At 46.1% G+C, this 22,752-nt stretch overlaps 3 protein-coding genes across 3 annotated transcripts in view; 2 read left to right on the top strand and 1 right to left on the bottom strand.

Moving 5' to 3' along the window:
* The window catches only part of LOC143955332 (uncharacterized), a 58,153-nt gene extending 52,036 nt beyond the window's left edge, over positions 1 to 6,117 (bottom strand). The window contains 1 exon segment of the mRNA XM_077465402.1: positions 4,380 to 6,117. Within this exon segment, the coding sequence (XP_077321528.1) occupies positions 4,380 to 5,924 (1,545 nt within the window). The 5' untranslated portion in view covers positions 5,925 to 6,117.
* LOC143956045 (uncharacterized) overlaps positions 1 to 22,752 on the top strand; it is a 296,417-nt gene that overhangs the window by 178,972 nt on the left and 94,693 nt on the right. The window lies entirely within an intron of this gene.
* LOC143955742 (uncharacterized) overlaps positions 1 to 22,752 on the top strand; it is a 273,000-nt gene that overhangs the window by 178,148 nt on the left and 72,100 nt on the right. The window lies entirely within an intron of this gene.

The raw sequence follows: 22,752 nt of genomic DNA, 5'->3' as shown, positions 1-22,752 counted from the left end.
TCTGGGCTCTGCCAAGAAAAGAGCAAAAAGATACAATGTTTACACTTGTGAATGAATGAACTCATCTCTGTGTGTAGAAGTTCTCAGTTTAACCATTTAAAGACTAAATCTTTTCTGGCACTTGTTGCTTACAAGTAAAAGTCCTGTATTTTCTGCCAGAAAATCACTTAGACCCCCAAAAATTATATATATTTTTTTAGCAGAGACCCTAGGGAATAAAATAGCAGTTGTTGCAATATTTTATGTCACATGGCATTTGCGCAGAGGTCTTTCAAATGCATTTTTTGGGGGAAAAAATACACTAAATTATTTAAAAAAAAAAAAACTAAAAAACAGTAGTTAGCCCATTTTTTTTTTCGTCCAAAAGTTTTGACTACCAGTTTTTATTTTGTAAAATGCTGCCAGTTTTAGCAACGCTTTACCATCATTTTAGCAGTGCTATTCGGCCGCATATAACCCAGCTAGAGGCCGAGGAAGAGTTTAAATGCGCCCGTGAAGCACCGCTGCCAAATCGCATTGCATGCGCTTCGGCAGTGGTGCCCATTAATATCAATGGGCAGGAGTGGTGGAGGAGCGGTATACACCACTCCAAACGTGCTGCTTGCAGGACTTTTTTTTAACATCCTGCCAGCGCATCGCCTCCGTGTGACAGCACTCTGTCTTTCACACAGACTGCAGGGGAGCCGTTTTGCAGGCACTTTACAGGCGCTATTTTTAGCGCAAAAGCGCCTAAAAAAACGCCCCAGTGGGAAAGGTGTCTGTTAGGTTTTATGAGATGAAGGGCGATAAAAAAAAAAAAATATAAAAAAAAATCGGCCTAACATATCGGCCCAAAAAAATCGGCCGCCATGATTTCTAAATATCGGCATCGGCCAGAGAAAACCCCATATCGGTCGACCTCTACTTATGGCCCAACTGATCCTTCAGGTAGCCACCTTCTCTCACCTTCACCAATCCCCAACCCTCCTCGTGTATGGCAAACAGTAATCCACAAATAAACTCAGGACAGGACATTACACCTGATACTCTTTGCACTGCAAAGATAGCTCTCGGGAGAAGCTCACCTGAGTTGCAAGACTGCCAAATTCCAGCGAGCCTTCGTCCAAGTCTACCCAATCCGCAGCTGAGATAAACCCTCAGGAAAAGCTCACCCGAGAAAAACGTTTATAGACGTTTGCAAGACTGCCAATTCCGCAAGCCTTCTTTCAAACTGCCAATTCCGCAGCTGAGATAAACCCTCAGAGGTCCTACACAGCCAACCTCGAGTAACCCGTCTAAAAACGCCTGCAGAATTCCACCCCACCACTAGAGGTAGAATCAAGGGGTGAGGATGGACACACGCCTACAGCTGCACTTTCAGTCTGCTAAATTTGCAGCCCTTCAGAATGACAGGCACTGAACAGATAATAGTCAGCAGAAAACCATTAGCAGGTTTGTTAAAACAGCCCCAGGCGAGAAATAAGTTACCTGCCTCTTTGAACAATCGAAAGGAGCCAACAAGACAAAATCAACCGGCCCAACCAGAGAAGTCGTACAGTGGTAAGAATAAATGTGCTTACCGTACTGTTAGGCTGGCGCGCTTAACCCCCTTCTCTGTTCTGGCCAGCTGTTCGGTCCTGGAATGCGGTCTCCCTTCGATTGAAGCCTGGAGCCCCCACGTTCTGGGCGCCAAATGAAATGGATAAGAACTACAAACTAGTTCAAGGTTATCTGCTGCTATTTCTAATTAAAAAGTATAAATGTGCATGCACATTAGAAGTAAACACTCTCTGAGACACGTTCAGCTCAGGCTACTTCTAACTTCTGATTTATTTCTGGGCGGTGTTAATATTTTATACAGAAAGATACGTCATTGCTATGTCAGTCTAATAGGTACATCTTATTGGTTAAAATACAAGAGAAATAGAGAAACTTGATGCTTGAAGTTTGGTTGAAGCTGGTTCTGTTATCTCATATGCATTCTTCTAACGCGTGGGATGTAGGGGGTACCCACCATCTTTAAGGCCGCGTACACACGGGCGGATTGTCTGGCCAACTAAGTTCGTCAGACAATCCGACAGACAGTCCGTTCAAAATTTGCATGAACGGACTTGACCACACACGATGAGCAGACAGTCCGCTGAAAGCGTGCGCGATGACGTGTACAGCACGTACGACGGGACTAGAAAAACGACGTCCTATACACTGCAATGCAACCTTCCGCCATGTAAATCCTTTCTGAGCATGCGACATACTTAGTCCGTCCAACTTGCCTACACACGAGCGGACTGTCCGCTGAAACCAAGTTTGGACGGACAAAACCAAGTTTGAACGGACAAAATTTCGGAAATTCCGTAAGACTTTGTTCGTCAGACAGTCCGCTGAAAAAGTCCGCTGAAGCCCACACACGAGTGGATTGTCCGCTGAAACACGGTTCAGCGGACTAAGTTGGACAGACAATCCGCCCGTGTGTACGCGGCCTAAGAGTCAATCTGTATACTACATAATAAGTAAGGAGCATCGGAACATGTATACACATAAGCAAATAGACATTTTCTGATTATCATTATGTACATTAGATTCCTTCACAGAACAGCAAGCAGGATCTGGAGCCAGAAGATATATCAGCAAAGCAAGTCTTTGAACAGGAATGCAGGTGATAGTCTCTATGATGTTTGACCAAGGCGAAAGCAGAGATCCTCTGGGCTGAACAGCTTAAGTAGGCAGGACTGACGAGCAGGATATCATCACCAGCTGAGGACCTGTGGAGAGATAGGAGCTGGCAATTAGCCGACAGCTGAGTGGCCAGCTCTGAGAAAGAAGGGCTGAGCCAATCCCTGACACAGACTCTACATGGCATTATGAACTGGACACTGGAAGCAGAGCTGCAAGAGGAAGATTAGAAATCCTTTCCTCTCAAGGCCCGCTTTATGCAGACACCATTCTTCCTACGCCATAGAACATACAAGAGGAGAGGGAGGAGGAGGATTCTGGCAGTTTTGGAGGCATAGTAGAAGAGGAAGACATACGTCAAACCTTAAGAGATGGTTTTCAGTCCCCAGAAACCTTGGTAGTAGTACGTGGCTGAGAGGAGGTAGTTCAAGATACTGTAATCCTCAGTGACCCCCGAGGACCCTGCTTCTCATGCCTCCGCAAACTTGCGGTGGATGGGCTCCCTTATTCTGCAAAGCCTGCAAACGGACCCAAGAATACGTGGCATCAAGGAGAGGGATCATTATTTGTTGCCAACCATCCTAGACTACTGTTAAAAAAGGGAAAGTCTCTGAACTCATTCTGCCCTCACAGAGGATGAAATATCTTGAGCACACCTTAAAGAGACATTTATATAACGTCTTTCCAGACTCTTGTAGGTTACAGCCTCATGGAAAAGCTAGTTTTGAGGCTTTTGTTGGTCAAAGGAAGAGCGGTGGACCTCAGTGATGCATTTCAAAATTGTTTTGTACTTGGCGCCCATGGCTGTCAGCTTCAAGATCCCATCGGCAGCGTCTGCATCATACGGTGTAAGATTATCTAATGGCAAAAACAGACATGGAGAGCTTTCCAGAAGACGATCCACTGGGTTTTCTGGGTCATGAGAATAGACCACTGGCCAGAACTTGCCCAGTATGCATTTGAGCTGCCCTGCCTCCAGCATGCTTTCCGAATGGAATTCAGTGCTGCTGGAGGTTTTGTGACAGATAAAAGAGCGTGTCTGTCCACAGACTCCATTGACCGGCTAACATTTATCAAAATGAATCAGTCCTGGATTAGCAGCAGATATTAAGCCCCTTATGCTGATGTCGCTGATTAAGTGTTAATGGGATCTCAAATCTCTTCAAGACATCTAGCGGCCATCATTTTTTCTGAAATACTGCATTTGGAAAAATATCAAAATAGTACATTATGGCCAATAGATGGAGCTGATGAATATAAAAAAAAAACACAGAATTAATTAGAACATGGCGAAAGTTTCCACCACAAAATGTACTCAGCCAATGAGAGGTAATGACTCAATTTTTTTTTTCCTCCTGCTATCAATGGCCGACACGGTACAACACTTCATCCATGTCTTTGGTGATCTCTGATCTCCTTATCAACTGTTTCTTCCATGATGAAGATCAGCCATGGAGTATATCTGAGGTGTATATCAGGGTGTGCTTCTTCCCCACATGTCCAGCAACATTCATATACAAGACATTTCCCGCACTCACTAATACACCTTGAGGGTTGTGTGGAACCCCCTGATGTACAGGAAGACAGGACTTCAGTGAGGAACATTTCCTTCACTCAGGACAGGAATACGGCTTCTCCACTGTGTGAGATCTCGGTGGTCTAGAAAGATTGGACTTCTGTGAAAAACAATTCCCGCACTCAGGACAGAAAAGTTATTATTTCCTTATGTGCAATCTCTGATGTTTGTAAAGATTTGACTTATGAGAAAAACTTTTCCCACACTCATCACAGGAATACGGCTTCTCACCTGTGTGCAATCTCTGATGTGAGCGAAGATTGTACTTATCTGCAAAACATTTCCCGCACTCAGTACAGCAATATGGCTTCTCTCCCGTGTGAGATCTCTGATGTTTGACCAGATCTGATTTTTGTACAAAACATTTCACACACTCGGAACAGGAATACAGCTTCTCACCTGTGTGAAATCTCTGATGGCTGTAAAGATGAGGCTTATGAGAAAAACACTTTCCGCACTCAGGACAGGAATACGGCTTCTCACCCGTGTGAGATCTTTTATGCACTTTAAGATGAGATTTAAAACGGAAACACTTCCCACACTCAGCACAGGAATATGGCTTCTCATCCGTGTGAGATCTTTTATGCTCATTAAGTTTGGATTTAAAAGGAAAACACTTCCTGCTCTCAGTACAGGAATACAGCTTCTCACCTGTGTGCAGTTTCTGATGGCTGTGAAGATGAGGCTTATGAGAAAAACACTTCTCGCACTCCGGGCAGGAATACGGCTTCTCGCCTGTGTGAGATCTTGTATGCACTTTAAGATGAGATTTAAAACGGAAACACTTCCCACACTCAGGACACGGAAACCTCTTAGGTGTTGGAAGGATGGCACCGTCCCTCGCAGTCTGAGGTTCCTCAAGATAAGAGGAATACGATGGTCCGGCACCGTCCCGCACAGTCTGAGGTTCCTCAGGATAAGAGGAATACGATGGTCCGGCACCGTCCCGCACAGTCTGAGGTTCCTCGGGATAAGAGGAATACGATGGTCCGGCACCGTCCCGCACAGTCTGAGGTTCCTCGGGATAAGAGGAATACGATGGTCCGGCACCGTCCCGCACAGTCTGAGGTTCCTCAGGATAAGAGGAATACGATGGTCCGGCACCATCCCGCACAGTCTGAGGTTCCTCGGGATAAGAGGAATACGATGGTCCGGCACCGTCCCGCATAGTCTGAGGTTCCTCAGGATAAGAGGAATACGATTTTCCGGCACCGTCCCGCACAGTCTGAGGTTCCTCGGGATAAGAGGAATACGATGGTCCGGCACCGTCCCGCACAGTCTGAGGTTCCTCGGGATAAGAGGAATACGATGGTCCGGCACCGTCCCGCACAGTCTGAGGTTCCTCAGGATAAGAGGAATACGGTGGTCCGGCACCGTCCCGCACAGTCTGAGGTTCCTCAGGATAAGAGGAATACGATGGTCCGGCACCGTCCCGCACAGTCTGAGGTTCCTCAGGATAAGAGGAATACGATGGTCCATCTACACTGTGTGGTGCCGGATGGACATTTGAGGTAGTCGGGTTTTCTCCTGGACTATACTGTGTGATGTCCTCATCTTCTACTTTACAGTCTGGAGACAAAGTGAGACAATCCTCTGAGGTTTTCCTCATCTCCCGTCCATCTACTAAAATAGAAATACAAAGATTATTACTAGACATGAGCTGATTGGTTCCCCTAAACCAGGACTCCGCCCACATCAGGCAGCTTTGTCTCTGAGGATCTTACAATTCCCCCCTCAAGGTAACTAGTAAATGGGTCCTCTGATCTCCTACCAGATCATTTCTTTATTCATGGACCTTAGTCAGAGAGTGAGGAAACAACGAGAACTGTCTTCTATAGGAGTGACAGTGATGAGGGGATTATAGGACGAGTGTCCCCTCCCCCTCTATCACTCATTGCCATCTTCCCAAAACAAGAAGTCCTGCACTTCCCTATTTAGTCCATGATTTAGTCATGAATAACAGCGGGGCTGAGCCCCACCAGAGGTCAGAGAGTGAGGATGGGGGGAGAACAACCAAGATGAAGACTGGACTGATCCTGAAGACCCCCATCATTGGGTTATTGACTCCTCCCCCATTATCACTTTCTGTTTAAGGTTCAAAAGTTAGTGAATGTTATCACATTATTATCAACATGTAAAAGTCTGTGCTCCAATCACATCATCCGATATAAAATGTCCAGCTGGTAGGAAATGGGTGTAACAAAAGAGAATACATATTATGTGTATATATAGCAGTGGGGGGAGGGGAGAGAGCAGAAGTCAGGAGTATGTAATATACAACATAGAGAATATAGTGCAGGGGTCAGGAATATGTAATGTACAATATAAATGATATAGTGTCAGGACTCATAATATCAGTAATCAGTGGTGGATGAAATGTTTACATGAGACAAGTTGCAGAGGTCCCACACCGCTCCTCCCATCTCCTGAGACTGCACTCAGTGACTTGGGTCTGAGACTATACAGACTTATCCCTCCACCCGGCACAGCCAGCAAATAACAGAGCAAGTAACCCCAGGAGAATTCTTCTGTCATAGATCTTGCTGGACCCAGGTATGGGGCAGAAGACTTAAGGTACATACCCCAGGTGTCTAGGTCAAGCAACGCCTATGGTGAAAATGAACATTTTGATTGATCCCCAGAATCTCCATAAATCCAGTCTAGATACATAAATTGTGTCGGCAGCACAGAGAAGGAAGATTATCGGAGAGAAATCCAGGAATACAGGACGGGGAACACAGCTCAGGAAAGTGACCAGGGGATTACAGGCTGATATCACCCAGCCCCCGCCCTACTCTGGACCAATCAGTGAGCCGTATGGGTGGAGGAATGTATTTAGTGTTAATGACCCACCTGTGCTGATCTCTGTAGGAGTGTCCTCCTCTATAAATGTCCCCGTTATTCCATCCTCCTCCATAGACTGCTGATCATCCCTCACATACCTCTCTTCTTCTTCTGATTTCACCTCAAATTCTATATCCATTGGATCTCCACTCTAAACCAAGAGAATGAGAGAGAAAATCATCTGTAAAATATAAGCATGAATATTGTAACACCACAAAAAGAAACTTCACAAATCATCTTTATGAGTCCATGTTCTAGATGTTTCGTCCCACCAACCTTGTAACAGTGGGGGATGGTGTGATCTTCCTGTGTGGAATCCCGGGAATACAGAGGACGGGGACATCTCTCTGGGGGGTTCCTGGTATTTGGTGGCTCCATCATATCCTTGTGTCCTTCTGAAATCTCCTTCATCACTCCATACTCCTCATCCTCCTCTTTATACTCTTCTTTAACATCAATATTATCATCCCCGAGGTTTCCACTCTAAATATATAATAAAACATTCATTGTAACAAACATGTTGTGTATAAATCAGAACTACCAATAATTGTTCCTCATCTACCTGATGATGATGGGGGATGGTGTGACCTCCCTGTGTGGAATCCCGGGAATACAGAGGACGGGGACATCTCTCTGGTGGGTTCCCATTACTGGATCCATCTGTAGGAAACATACACACTGACTGAATACATTGTTTCTATGTGTTTATCAGATGATGGGGGATCTAGGTGGAGTCTCCGTACTGCTCTCTCCTTTACAATAAAGTCTCCTCTTACCCGGTGATGTGAGGGGCGGCTGATTGTCCATCATGACGTCCTTGTAGAGATCCTTGTGTCCTTCTAAATACTCCCACTCCTCCATGGAGAAATAGACAGTGACATCCTGACACCTTATAGGAACCTGACACACACAATGATACCGTCACCATCCAGACTAGGGATGAGCTGAACACCCCCCGCTTCAGTTCGCATCAGAACTTTCGAACGGACCGCAAATTCGTACGAACTTTAGAACCCCATTGAAGTCTATGGGACTCAAACGTTCGAAATAAAAAGTGCTAATTTTAATGGCTAATATGCAAGATACTGTCGTAAAAAGGCTCCTTTTTGCGGGAGCACTGATTTTAATGACGATTAAAGTGAAAAAAAAGTGAAATATTCCTTTAAATATGGTGCCTGGGGGGTATCTGTAGTGTGCCTGTGAAGTGCCACGTGTTTCCCGTGTTTAGAACAGTCCCTGCACAAAATGACATTTAACGGAAAAAAAGTCATTTAAAACTGCTTGCGGTTTTAATGTTATATCTGGTTCCTGCAATATGGATGAAAATCATTGAGAAAAATGGCATGGGTAGCCCCCCGCCCATTACCAGCCCCTTTGGGTCTTGTATGGATATTAAGGGGAACCCCGTACCCATATTAAAAAAAGGAAAAGCGTGGGGCCCCCAGAACTCATAACAGCAGTATACAGGCGGTGCAAACAAGACAGGGACTGTGTAGGTTTGTTGTGTTAAGTTGAATCTGTTTGTAATTTTGAACTGGTACATTTTTAAAGTGTAGCTCCAGTCACAAAATCTATTTTTAAGCTTTTTGGAAAACATAGGGAAGGGTTATCACCCCTGTATAATTTGTTTTGCCGTCCGTCTTCTTTCATCTCACTTGCTGCTGTCTCCTTCCGTTTGCAAGTAGGAGACGTTTGTAAGTTGGATGTTTGAAAGTAGAGGCCTGCCCTATATGCTCTGCAGAAATGGCGGAACAAGGTGTTGGTGTTGCCACAACATTGTAAGCCCTCAAAGTGACTCTTGGTGGGTGCTGGAGCGCCCTGCTGTGAACAATTATATCAAGAATTGTAATTACATCCCATTGTTGAACAGGGGTAGAAAAATTGGGCCTTTGGTGGTTGTGGTGCTGGTGCCACAACACTATAAGTCCTCACAGTTACTCTGGGTGGGCACAGGAACGGGCCCTCCTGTGAAATATTATATCAAGAATTGTAATTACATGCCCCTGTTAAAGAGGGGCTGAAAAATTGGGCCTTAGGTACTGGTGCTGGTGCCACGACACTGCAACCTCTCCCATATACTCTAGTTGTAGTGCAGGAATGAGCCCTGCTGCAAAGCATTGCATCAAAAATTTTAATTAAACGCCCCTGTTAAACAGGGGCTGAAAAATTGGGCTCGTGGCATCACCCAGAACCAAAAATGTTCTTCCAACATATCAGCGGAGGAGGAAGAGGATAGACAATCAACATAACAGGACAGTCACTCAGCATCAGCATAGGCAGTCTTGAAGGGATGTGATATCTCAAAAAAAAAAAAAATTATTCAGTTACATCAGCTTCAGGTGCTTGGTAGCTGTGGGTGATCCAAGACTGATTCATCATTATGAAGGTCAGTCGATCAACCGAGTCGTGGACAGGCGCACCCTGTGATCGGTAACAAAGCCACCAGCAGCACTGAAGGTGCGTTCCGAAAGAACGCTGGATGCAGGACAGGCCAGTAGCTCAATTGCATACTGTGCAAGCTCTGGCCAGTGATCCATCCTCAAGACCCAGTAAGCCAGAGGATTTTCGGTGGGAAAGGTGTCCAAGTCTGACCTTGCCCCTAGGTATTCCTGCACCATGTAAATCAGACGCTGGCAATGGTTGCTGGAACCGATCATACCTTGGGGCTGCGGACTAAAAAATTGTCTGAGCGCATCGGTCAGACGGCCACCTTCTCCACCGCACCTTCTGACTGATGCCTCAGCAACACGTTGTCCAGGACCTGGAGTTTGTAACCTCCCAGTCTCTGGAAACGCGTTGCACAGACCTTTCTGCAAGGCCTCCCGGAGATGTCTCATCCTCTGCTCCCTCTGCGACGGCAAGATAAGGTCGGCAACCTTACCCTTGTACCGTGGATCAAGGAGAGTGGCCAGCCAGTAATGGTCCCCCTCCTTGATCCGAAGAATACGAGGATCCTTCCGCAGGCTTTGCAGGATCAGGGAGGCCATGCAGCGTAGGTTAGCTGAGGCATTCGGTCCGGAGTCCTCTGGGTCACTAAGGACAACATGATCCGCAGCTACCTCCTCCCAGCCACGTACAAGTCCACTGGTTTCTTGGGACTGTAAATCATCCCTACAAGACTGCTGCTGCTGCTGAGTGCCAGCCTCCACCTCCATGCTGACACAATCATCCTCCTCCTCCTCATCCTGTGTGATGGGACAGCAGGAACACTGTCTGGATAAAGGGGGCCTTGAGAGGCAAGGAAGTCCTCCTCTTCCTGCCTCTGTTCTGCCTCAAGTGCCCTGTCCATTATTCCACGCAGCGTATGCTCCAAGAGGTGGACAAGAGGTACAGTGTCACTGATGCATGCACTGTAAAATAAATAAATTGCGGCGCTACCTAAAAAATTAATACACTATAATAAAATAGCAAAATATAAGGTGCAAAAGTGAATCCACCTCACTAAAGTGACAAATGTGCAATAATAAACCATAAAATATGTTGCATCTAATATAGAATAAAATTGATAATATATGTGCATAAAAAAATCATGCGTGAAATAATTTCAAAGTCCAAAATGTAGAATAAGCACTAATGTGCAAAAAATGCAATAATAAATAGTGATCCTCAAATGAAGTCCATGCAAATGATTGGTGACCATATAACAAAGTCCATGCAAAAAATATATAAAGTGACTTCCAATGTGTGACTGTCCAAGATAGAACTTCAGTGCCAAGCTTGTGCACCACCAGTTTCCCCCAGCCTCTCACCTCAAATACATAGCATAAAGGCACTGTATATAACCAGATGCTATTCCATCCTTATCCGTCCAGCCTCAATGGCATACACTGTCATGATGCATGCACTGTCACTGCTCATCATCCTTGTGGCCTCCTCAAACGGTGACAGGACAGTGCATGCATCCCTGATCATGCCCCACTGGCGTGGTGAAAAAAAACCGAGCTCCCTTGACCCTGTCCTGGTGCCGTAGTCCCACAGGTACTCATTGATGGCCCTCTGCTGCGTGTGCAGCCGCTGCAGCATGGCCAATGTTGAGTTCCATCTGGTGGGCATGTCACATATAAGGCGGTTCTTGGGCAGGTTCAACTCCTTTTGGAGCTCAGCCAGCCGAGCACAGGCATTAAATGATCTGCGGAAATGCACACAGACTTTCCTGGCCTGCCTCAAGACATCCTGTAAGCTCGGGTACCTGCTCAAGAACCGCTGCACCACCAGGTTAAGGACATGAGCCACACAGGGCACATGGGTCAGTTGTCCCTGTCGGAGGGCGGAGAGGAGGTTGGTGCCATTGACGCAAACCACCATTCCTGGCTTAAGCTGGCGTGGCGTCAACCACCTCTCGGCCTGCCCCTGCAGAGCTGACAAAACATCCGCCCCAGTGTGGCTCCTGTCCCCCAAACAAACCAGCGCAAGCACGGCATGGCATCGTTTTGCCTGCGTACTTGCGTAGCCCCTTGAACGCCTACGGAGCATCCTGCCTGTGGCCAATCATGGCTCTCCTTGTTGCCGGCACTGTGATTGGCCAAGCATGCGGGGTCACAGTGCATGCTTGGCCAATCATGAGCCAGCAATGCACTGCGATGGCGCAGTGCATTGTGGGCCATGAGCGCCACACTAATTTGGCGCGAACGGCCCATAACGTTCGTTATTCGCCGAACGTGTGAACAGCCGATGTTCGCGTCGAACGTATGTTTGACTCGAACACCAAGCTCATCCCTAATCCAGACACATCCCTTGTCTGTTACTGGATAATGTCCCAGAATTCTCCTCACCTCTCCTGTCAGCAGCTCCATCATCTTCTTGGTGACTTCTAGAATCTTCTCCATGTTGTGTCTCTCGGGTTTTAGGGAGTCACATGGAGGAACTGTGATGGTCATATGATCACCGGACTTCACCAGAGGAAATCTCTGTATTGGGGAACCAATAGGAATATCATGTTAGAATCCCAGAATCCTCCTCACCTCTCCGGTCAGGTCTGTGTTTTATTAATAGAGATAAGAGTGATGTCATGTGACCTCCCAGAATCCTCCTCACCTCTCCGGTCAGGTCTGTGTTTTATTATTAGAGATAAGAGTGATGTCATGTGACCTCCCAGAATCCTCCTCACCTCTCCGGTCAGGTCTGTGTTTTATTAATAGAGATAAGAGTGATGTCATGTGACCTCCCAGAATCCTCCTCACCTCTCCGGTCAGGTCTGTGTTTTATTAATAGAGATAAGAGTGATGTCATGTGACCTCCCAGAATCCTCCTCACCTCTCCGGTCAGGTCTGTGTTTTATTAATAGAGATAAGAGGGATGTCATGTGACCTCCCAGAATCCTCCTCACCTCTCCGGTCAGGTCTGTGTTTTATTAATAGAGATGAGAGTGATGTCATGTGACCTCCCAGAATCCTCCTCACCTCTCCGGTCAGGTCCGTGTTTTATTAATAGAGATGAGAGTGATGTCATGTGACCTCCCAGAATCCTCCTCACCTCTCCGGTCAGGTCTGTGTTTTATTAATAGAGATAAGAGTGATGTCATGTGACCTCCCAGAATCCTCCTCACCTCTCCGGTCAGGTCTGTGTTTTATTAATAGAGATAAGAGTGATGTCATGTGACCTCCCAGAATCCTCCTCACCTCTCCGGTCAGGTCTGTGTTTTATTAATAGAGATGAGAGTGATGTCATGTGACCTCCCAGAATCCTCCTCACCTCTGTGATTTATTAATAGAGATAAGAGTGATATCATGTGACCTCCCAGAATCCTCCTCACCTCTCCGGTCAGGTCTGTGTTTTATTAATAGAGATAAGAGTGATGTCATGTGACTTCCCAGAATCCTCCTCACCTCTCCGGTCAGGTCTGTGTTTTATTAATAGAGATGAGAGTGATGTCATGTGACCTCCCAGAATCCTCCTCACCTCTCCGGTCAGGTCTGTGTTTTATTAATAGAGATAAGAGTGATGTCATGTGACCTCCCAGAATCCTCCTCACCTCTCCGGTCAGGTCTGTGTTTTATTAATAGAGATAAGAGTGATGTCATGTGACCTCCCAGAATCCTCCTCACCTCTCCGGTCAGCAGGTAGATGATCTCCAGGGTGAGGTTTAGTATCTTCTCAGTCATGTGACTCCGGTCCTCCTCCATCCTAATTGATGTGGTCATGTGATCTCTGCGGGTTTCTCTGTAGATGGATAGTGGAGAATTATCGGTTGTATTGGTTGGTTGTACAATATTCAGATGGGGATATAAGGGGTTAATAGGTGGGCTGCACAAATGTGAATTGGAACAAGTAATTTGGGTTAGCCAGGGGTCAATTTATAAATAAAATTTATACTATTAATCACAATAATGGAGAGATGGGAGGACAGCTGGATCGTAGGGGATTAGAGGAGAGTGCTGACAAGCCGGGGAGCAAACGTAAGTAGCCGTGTTTTTCCTGGTTCCCTACACCAAAACAACCATGAACCCCTTGGAGTTGAGTCGCCTCCGCTATGTAAGGGTCAATTGCTCATTTAGATTTCGGTAATTTTTCATTTCCCCTGAGAAAGAAAAAAAAAAAGTAAAATTGTAAAATCTGCATTTTTGCTCGTATAAAAAAACATAGCCCCCCCCCCCCCGCACACAATTATGTCAACCTTAAAATTAAGTTTAAATGGCAACTAAATTCACTACCCAAAATGGGAAAATGGGTCAAAGACAACGCTGTAAAAGCTTCAACAGTTCATCAATTTAGGGAAAATCCGGAATAACGGCCCCAGAATTATTGCTCTCACTCCCACGTGTGGCCAATATCCCCCTATGTGATAGCCTAGTAGAAAGGAAAGGTCCTCTTTATGGAGACATTAGGGGTCTATTAGACCCCCTAATATCACAGATGAACCCCAGTGAAAAAGTAATGATTGGGATTAATCAGCCTCTTCCCTGACCACAGTGACCAGGGAATGACGGCTCTGAGCCTGGAAGTCTCTTCTCTGATCCTCTTCTCTGACCCTCCACACCATCCGCCATACCGGTCTCGGGCCTGCAGGAGGGGTAGAGGAGCCCCGGGTACATGGCGGAGGTAGTCTAGCTTGGTGGTGGGGTTGGTATCTTTGGGTGTGAAAATAAAGATTTCAGTACAACCCAAATCCGAATCTCATCCCTCGTTACAAGAGACTGCTAAGGGGAGAAGGTGACACATCCCCAAAATGAAGAGAATGTTCCGTCCTGTAAGTGGGAGAATTTTCTGACCCTGAAAGGGTTAATCTAGGTCTCCACACTATATATGTGTATCACACACATATATATACTGTGGAGACCTAGATTAACCCTTTCAGGGTCAGAAAAATTTCTGCTGGAGGTAAAAGATGTCACAGTGACTATGGAGGAAGAGGACGGACATGACGGGGGGGGGTTACTGGGTGTAAATAGAAGATAAGATCTTATTACCTCCTCTACTGCCAGTTCTAACAATGTCTCCTATCTACTTCCTCCCGACTCACCTCTCACCCAGAACTTTCTGTCTGTACCTGACATCACTTCCTGTCTTCCATAGAGACTTCCTGCCTGGGTAGAAGTGAGATCACCACCTTGTGGAGCTCAGAGGAACTGCAGCTCAGAGAAACGTCTCGTAGTGTGAACACGGCCTTGTGCTGTGTGTGTATGTACTGTATTTTCTTACAGATGGAGTCATCTCCACTCCCACCAAGGGGGAGAGAAATATATTACTGCCTAGTCCAGCCTTTCTCAGCCAGGGTTCCTCCAAAGGATTCTAGGGGTTCGCTGAGCAATGGACAACTTCTGTCTCTCAGTAACAAATGACATCAATGATCCGTTGACAATGTAAAGCCTCATACACACGATCGTAATTTTCCGCAGACAAAGCCTCTTTTGTCCGAAGGGCGTTGGCCAAAAACTTGTCTCGCATACAAACGGCACACGATTGTTGGGCAACAAACGCGAACGTACGTGGTTTTTCAGCTCTTGAGCACCACCCTTTGGGCACCTTCTGCTAATGTCGCGTTTGGTGAGCATTTATTCCGAGCATGCGTGTTTGGACTTTTGTCTGACGGACTTTTGTACACACGCTCGGAAAATCTGACAACAGAAAAAAACGCTGAAAATTTTAAAGCCTGCCATCCAACACTTGTCAGCGGAAAATCCGACAATTGTCCGATGGAGCATACAGTCAGATTTTCCTGTCATCACACAATTCCCGTCAGAAAATCCGATCGTGTGTATGAGGCTTTAGAATGTACTTCTCCCACTGACCTACTGATATAAGGGGGTTCTCCTCCCATTGATCACCAATATAAGGGACCACTACACTGACATAAACGGGTCCTTCTCCCATTGATCACCAATGTAAGGGATAGAGTTGGGCGGAACACCATCTGGTTTGGTTCACACCAGAATTTTTTGAGCATTGTAAAAGTTTGGATCCAAACCGCAAACCTTATTAAAGTCTATTCGACCTGAACTTAAAAAATCGAAAACCAATTTTGAAGGCTTATATTCAAATTATAGGCCATAAAAATGGTATGGGGTTTTTAAATGGGCAGTGATTTTAATGATGCTTAAAGTGAAACAATAAAAACAAAAAATTCCTTTAAATATAGTGCCTGGGGGGTCCCCTTAGTCTGCCTGCAAAGTGGTGCATCTATTCAGTGTATAGAACCTGCTGCAGCAAAAATTACATTCATAAATAAAAAAAATAAAAAAAATTTTTGCCTGCGAGCTTTCTTTATTTTTGAAACAATGGCTTGAGGAGCCAGTCTGTATGTTGAGGCCACAATTTAGTGCACTCACAACAAGGTTAAAGATTTTTTTAAATAAATTGTAGTGTCTCTTTGGCAGACCTTGGAAGGGAAATAACAAAGTTTTGCACCACAGTGAGCAAGCCTTATGTGAAGAAGCCAAATAATAGAACACTCAGGCCAAGATTAAAATGTTTTTTTTAGATAAAGTCTGGTGTCGCCGTCACAGACTTTGGATAGAAGTAACAGGTGTGGAAAAATTGGGCTTAGGGTGTTGGTGGTGCCTTCACACTGTAACACTACATAGGTACTATTGAAAATAAAACTGTATGTAGACGCGGTGGCAAAGAAAGCTCCAGCACTGACCCCTGTCCTGCATACTTCCTAGTTGCAAGCAATGTTACCCAGTGTATATATCGTCCCTGACCTTGCTTACTGGACCACATGTCAGCAGTAATGTGGACCTTGCTGCTGACTGTCTTGCCCAACGAGCTGGAATGGCCTTACATGCATACAAATAGCGATTGGAAACCTGCCATTGTGGTACAGCACATTCTGCAAATTCGAGGAAGGGGGCAGAATTCACCAGACAGAAAGGCAGGAGTTGTAAAGCCAGCAGCTTTGACGAGCTAGAAATTAGATGCTGGGTATGTGGGTGGCAGGGAGTGTATTTGTTTTCAATGCAGGAGCTGGGGCAGAGAAATTTGCCTGTTATAGTCTACAGCTGGTGGTGTGTTGCTGGCAGACGTGTTGCAGGGATCAGTGACGCCCTTTTGATATACCATCATCCCTGTCCATGGAGGCTTCTGAGAGGTCATGAGATATAGCAGGGGTAGACCTGAAAGGTGAGGAGGAGAAGAATTGTGTGCCTTGTGTGTGGCTTTCAGGTGCTCTTGCGGACTGGTGGGAGGTTAAATGCCCCGTCAAGCATGTGGTTCCCAAATGGTTGGTGTTTTGCCACGGTTGATCTGCTTGCAGCAGAGATTGCAAATTGCAACAGGGCAATCGAATGCACATTTGCTAATAAAGGCCCACACAGCTGAGCTGTGGGAAGTGGGCTGGGAGAGAACAGCTCCACAACATGTTGGAATATTGTGGCTGCTTTCTACTATTCCATGATGGCTGTTTCTGGAGGACATCCTCTATGACCCAAGCTGACACTAGTGCGCAGTGCACCGCAGCCGCCAGGGAGACTTATTCTGCCTCCTTGTCCACAGCTACTCCTGCCATAGCCCCAGCATCATGCATGAAGGAGTCAGTTGAGTTATTTGGACACAGCATCAGCCACTTGCTCCTTGACGATGCACAGCCATTACTTGATTCTGATGTTGGTTCTGAGGTAGAGGAAGGTAGGAACAGGAGCCCACAGAGAGGGGAGAACACTGATAAACAACAAATTGGCAGTCATGTTCCGCCAGCCACAGCAGATTGCCAAGTTGGCTCCAGTGATGATGAGGATGGAGGTCGTGATGATGATGAGGCCTTTTGCGACTTGGGTCCTGGATAGAGGAAAGAGAGGGGATGGAACAACCCCAACAAGGCAGCCATTATGGAGGAGTAGAAAGCAGCCACCCTATTCCATCACATAGTAGAGCTGTTACCTCCCGGTCCACTTCCCACAGCTTAGCTGTGGGGCATTTTAGTACATGTGCAGCTGGTCGCACTGTTGCAATTTGCAGTCTCTGCCACAAGCAGATCAAGCATGGCAAGAACACCAGCCACGTGAGTACCTCATGCTTGACAACGCATTTAACCACCCACCACTCAGCCTGTTGGCAAGAGCACCTGAAAGTTACAAATAAGGGAATCAATTCTACTAATCCTCACCTTTCAGGTCTACCCCCACTATATCTCATGACCTTTCAGCAGCCTCCACTGACAGGGGTGATGGTATAGGGAAGGGTGTCACAGATCTTTGCAACATGTCTGCCAATAGCACACCACCAGCTATAGAGTATAGCAGGCAAATTTCTGAAGCAGCGGAAAAAAAATACACTCCCTGCCACCTACATTCCAGCTTGTCCAAATTGCTGGCTTTACAACTTCTGCCTTTCCTTCTGGTGGATTTTGCCCCTTTCCATGAATTTGCAGAATGTGCTGTACCACAATGGCAGTTTCCCATTCAGTATGTATTTGCAGGTAAGGCCATTCCAGCTTTGTACCATCATGTGGAAGGCAATGTTTTGGTATTGTTGGGCAAAACAGTCAGCAGCAAGGTCCACGTTACTGCTGACACGTAGTTCGGAAAGCATGGACAGGGACGATTTATTTTGTTCACAGCACACTCTGTAACTCTGCTTACAACTCAGAAGGATGCAGGAAAGGGCTCAGTGCTGGAGCTTGTTTTATTGCCACATCTCTATACAGCTAGTGGTGATAATGCGAGATCGGTCAGCTCCACCCCCTCCTCCTTCATGCCCTCCTCTGCTGGATTGTCCTATGAACCACCAGTACCCCTAAGTGTTTCAGGGGCTATTCAACGAGCCAGGCTAAAAGGTGTCATTCAGTTCTTCAGCTGGTCTGTCTAGGGGACAGGAGCCACACCAGAGCAGAGATTCTTTTTGCTCTGCAGAGACAGGCCCAGAAGTGGTTCACGCCATGCCAGTTGGAGCCAGGAATGGTGGTGTGCGATAATGACACAAACTTCCTTTCCACCCTTAGACAGAGAATGTTGACACATGTTCCATGCCTGGCGTGTCTTCAATTTGGTGCTGCAGTATTTCTTAAACAGGTACCCAGAATCGCAAGATCTTCTAAGGCAGACCAGAAAAGTCTAGCCATTCCAGGTGGTCCTACACAGCAAGTGCTTGGTTGGCTGAAATTCAGTGGCAATTCCTCCTGCCCATATGGCACAAGGACAGGCTCAGGCCGGCTCAGCTTTTTTTTTTTTCCATGCCAATGGCTTCTCATAAAGGATGCATGCACTGTACTGTCACCATTTAGGAGGCAACAAGGATGGTGAGCCGTGACAATGCATGCATCAGCGACACAATCCCTCCAGTGTTCCTGCTGGAGCAGACTGCGTGGCATTATGGACAGGGCACTGCAGGCAGAGCAGCAGGAGGAAGAAGAGGACTTCCTTTCCTCTCAAGGTCCTCTTTATGCAGACACCATTCTTCCTACACCACAGAGCATATAAGAGGAGAGGGAGGAGGATTCTGGCAGTTTTGAAGGCATAGAAGTAGAGGAAGACATACTTCAAACCTTAAGAGATGGTTTTCAGTCCCCAGATACATTGGTAGTAGTGCGTGGCTGAGAGGAGGTAATTCCAGATACTGTAATCCTCACTGAGGACCCTGCTTCTCATGCCTTTGCAAACTTGCGGTGCATGGGCTCCCTTATTCTCCAAAGCCTGCAAACAGACCCGAAAATAAGTGGCATCAAAGAGAAGGATCATTATTGGTTAGCTACCCTCTTTGACTACCATTACAAAGGGAAAGTCTCGGAAATCATTCTCCCCTCTTAGCCCCTGTACACACGGTCAGACATTCCGACAACCAAATCCGTCGGATTTTGTCCGTCGGATTTTGTCAGACGGATTTTGTCCGAAACTGTTGCATACACACGGTCGGACAAAGTTGTTGGAAAATCCGATCGCTCAGAACGCGGTGACGCTATTTCGTTATGACGGGACTACGTTCAGGCTAGTAGCCAATAGCTTTGGTGTAGGAATTTGATCTGAGCATGCGTGGCACTTTGTCCGATCTGAATTCTCTACACATGATCGGACAAGGTCCGATCGGATCATGTTGTCGGAAAATTTTAAAGCCAAGCTGGAAAACTCGGTCCGTCGGATATTCAGACGGAAACAGTCCGATGGAGCCCACACACAGTCGGATTATCCGACAACACAGTCCGATCGGACATTTTCCGTCGGAATGTCCAACCGTGTGTACAAGGGCTAAGAGGGAGCAGAGGATGAAATATTTTGAGGACACCTTAAAAAGGAGTTTCTGTAATGCCTTTCCAGACTCCAGTAGGTTAAAGTCTGATGGGAAAACTAGTTCTGAGGCTTTTATTGGTCAAAGGAGGAGCGTGGATAAGGGGGCCACCTCAGTGATGCATTTCAAAAGAAAATTGTAGTCGGCACCCAGGGCTGTCAGCTTCAAGATCCCATCGACAGCGTCTGTATCATATGGTGTAAGATTATCTAGTGAGGAAAACAGACATGGAGAGCTTTCCAGTAGACAATTCACTGGGTTTTTGGGTCATGACAATAGACCACAGGCCAGAACTTGCCCATTATGCAAATGAGCTGCTCTGCATCAAGCATGCTTTCCAAACAGGCATTCGGTGCTGCCGGAGGTTTTGTGACAGATAAAAGAGTGCGTCTGTCCACAGACTCCATTGACCGGCCGGCATTTATCAAAATGAATCAGTCTTGGATTAGCAGCAGCTATTAAGCCCCTGATGCCGATGCTGCTGATTAAGTGTTATTGGGATTTCAAAATTTCTTCAAGACTGTCTAGGCTGCCTAGCTTTTTGGGTCTTGATTTCATCTTGAAGTAATTTTAAAGGTGCTGGTTTCATGGGCACAATTAACACCCAAGGACCAATTTTAATCCTCACCCGTTTGACAGGTGCATCAAATTTCAATATTTTTCAGCAAGGCCAATTCTTGCTTTCATCGAGAGTGTGAAGGCACCACCAACACCCAAAGCCCAATTTTTCCGGAAAATGTTACTACTAGCCAAAGTCTGAGAAAGAGACACCAGACTTTATCTAAAACAAAATTTGTTAATCCTGACCTGAGTGTGCTGGAATTTGGCTTCTTCACATAAGGCTTGCTCACTGTGGTGCAAAACTTTGTTATCTTTATCCAAAGCCTGCCAAAGAGACAACAGAATTTATCCAAAAAATCTCTAATCTTGTTCCGAGTGCACTACATTGTGGCCTTCTCATACAAACTGGCTCCCCAAGCCATTTTTCTTTTTTTAAATCAGAGAGGTTTTATTAAGAAATAAAACAAGAAACAAAAATAATAGTATACAGTATATAGTATATATAGTATACAATATAAAGTTCCCAAGACAGTTCCACAAATACTATTAGCATCCGGTTATAGCATTACATTTATCAACAACTGAAGCAGTGATACAGAATTGAAAAATCTAAAAGGGGATAGTTTAATAACCACCTCATTGGGTACATACAGGGACATACTACACTAGCCAACAATCGTACTGCAACAAACACCAGACAGAGTCTGACCTAGCCTAGAAGTAGTCTATCCAGTACTAACTCCAACAGGCTCAGACCTGGTGTGTCCAGCCATGGCCCCCCCATAGCTTGTTAAATCTACTGAAAAGCCCCCTATGCTGGTAAACATATTTCCATATACATTGTATCCATTCTTTGTGGGAAGGAGAGTCAGCAAACTTCCATTTTCTCAGTATTACCCTTCGGGCTTGAAAGAGGGCTCTAGCAACTGCTTCTCTTGTAGGAACTTGTAGTTGGAAGTCATCCAAAATCCCCCCAAAGGCAGGGCTTAGGATCAAGTGGTATGGAAATCTGAAATAGTATTTATGGTGTTCATCATCCCCACCCAATAAAGATGCAGTTTTGGACACCTCCAGGTTAAGTGAATCAGGTCTCCATGATCCCTCAAACATTTGTCACAGGTAGGAGAGTCTAGAATGCCCATTGTATGCAACCTGGCTGGGGTAAGGTGAGCCCTCAGGAGAATATATAACTGCATGAGTCTCTGTGTTACTGTCATGAATCTGCAGTAACGTTTCATGCCCTGTCCGTCTGCTTACCTCTGGTCTGTGTATCAGCTTAGGGACCGCGCTCTCTCACCTGCATATTTAAGTCGTTTTCTCTCAGTTTGGCTCCACCCAAGCCTCTAACAGGAAACACTATTTAACACCGTGCACTGCAAGCCAGCCTTTTCCGAGCAATTGTGTGTTTAGGCTCCCCTGTGTGTCTCTATGTTTGATTCCGTGTACCGAGTTTGGCTAGTTCTCCCTACTATCCCTGTCTGCTTGTAGCCCCGACCTTTGGCCTGTTCTCCTGACCATCCCTGTCTGCTTGCTACCCTGACCCTTTGCTTGTCCTTCTGACTATTCCCTGTTGCCCTGAACTGCTGCTTCCTCTCCATCCACCAGAGCCTTCCCTGAGCTGGGAGACCCTGGGGGGCCGCGACCTGGAGTCAACTGCAGCAAAGTCCATCCTCACCATCAGAGGCTCTGGTGAAAATCTGCTGGCTCTTATGCCCCATACACACGTGTCGGACATTTCGAACACAAAATCCGTCTGATTTTTTTACCGACGGATTTTGGCTGAAACTAGTCTTGCATACACACGGTCGCAAAAAGTAGTCGGAAAATCCGATCATGTGTGGGCTCTATCTGACTTTTTCTGTCGGAATTTCCGACGGAAATATTTTGAGAGCTGGATTTAAACTTTTCCGATAACACAATCCGATCGGACTTTTTCCGATCGTGTGTAGAGAATTCCGAAGCACAAAGTGCCACGCATGCTCAGAAAAAAAATTGGCGATGAAAGCTATTGGCTACTGGCCTCTACGTAGTCCCGTCGTACGTTACGAACGTCACCTCGTTCGTAGAGGCCAGTAGCCAATAGCTTTCATCTCCAATTTTTTTTCTGAGCATGCGTGGCACATTGTGCTTCGGAATTCTCTACACACGATCGGAAAAAGTCCGATCGGATTGTGTTGTTGGAAAATTTTTAAATCCAGCTCTGAAACTTTTTCCTGTCTGAAATTTCCGACAGAAAAAGTCAGATAAATCCCACACACGATCGGATTTTCCGACAACATAATCCGATCTGACTTTTTCCGTCGGAATTTCCAACCGCGTGTATGGGGCATTAGACTTTGCGCCCTGGGGAATATTATGCTCTAGCTCTCTGTTCAATCCGTGTCGGCGCTCAGGTGGTGCTGCTTTCCTGTACCACCCAGAGCTCCATCTGCAGCGCTCAGCCGAAGGTTCCACAAGCTTAGCGG

The sequence above is a fragment of the Lithobates pipiens genome, unplaced genomic scaffold, assembly GCF_037356315.1.
Source record: "Lithobates pipiens isolate NorthernLeopardFrog02 unplaced genomic scaffold, aLitPip1_a1.2 Scaffold_35, whole genome shotgun sequence".
NCBI classification, from domain to species: Eukaryota; Metazoa; Chordata; class Amphibia; order Anura; family Ranidae; genus Lithobates; species Lithobates pipiens.
This window is presented reverse-complemented; position numbering and strand designations above follow the sequence as displayed.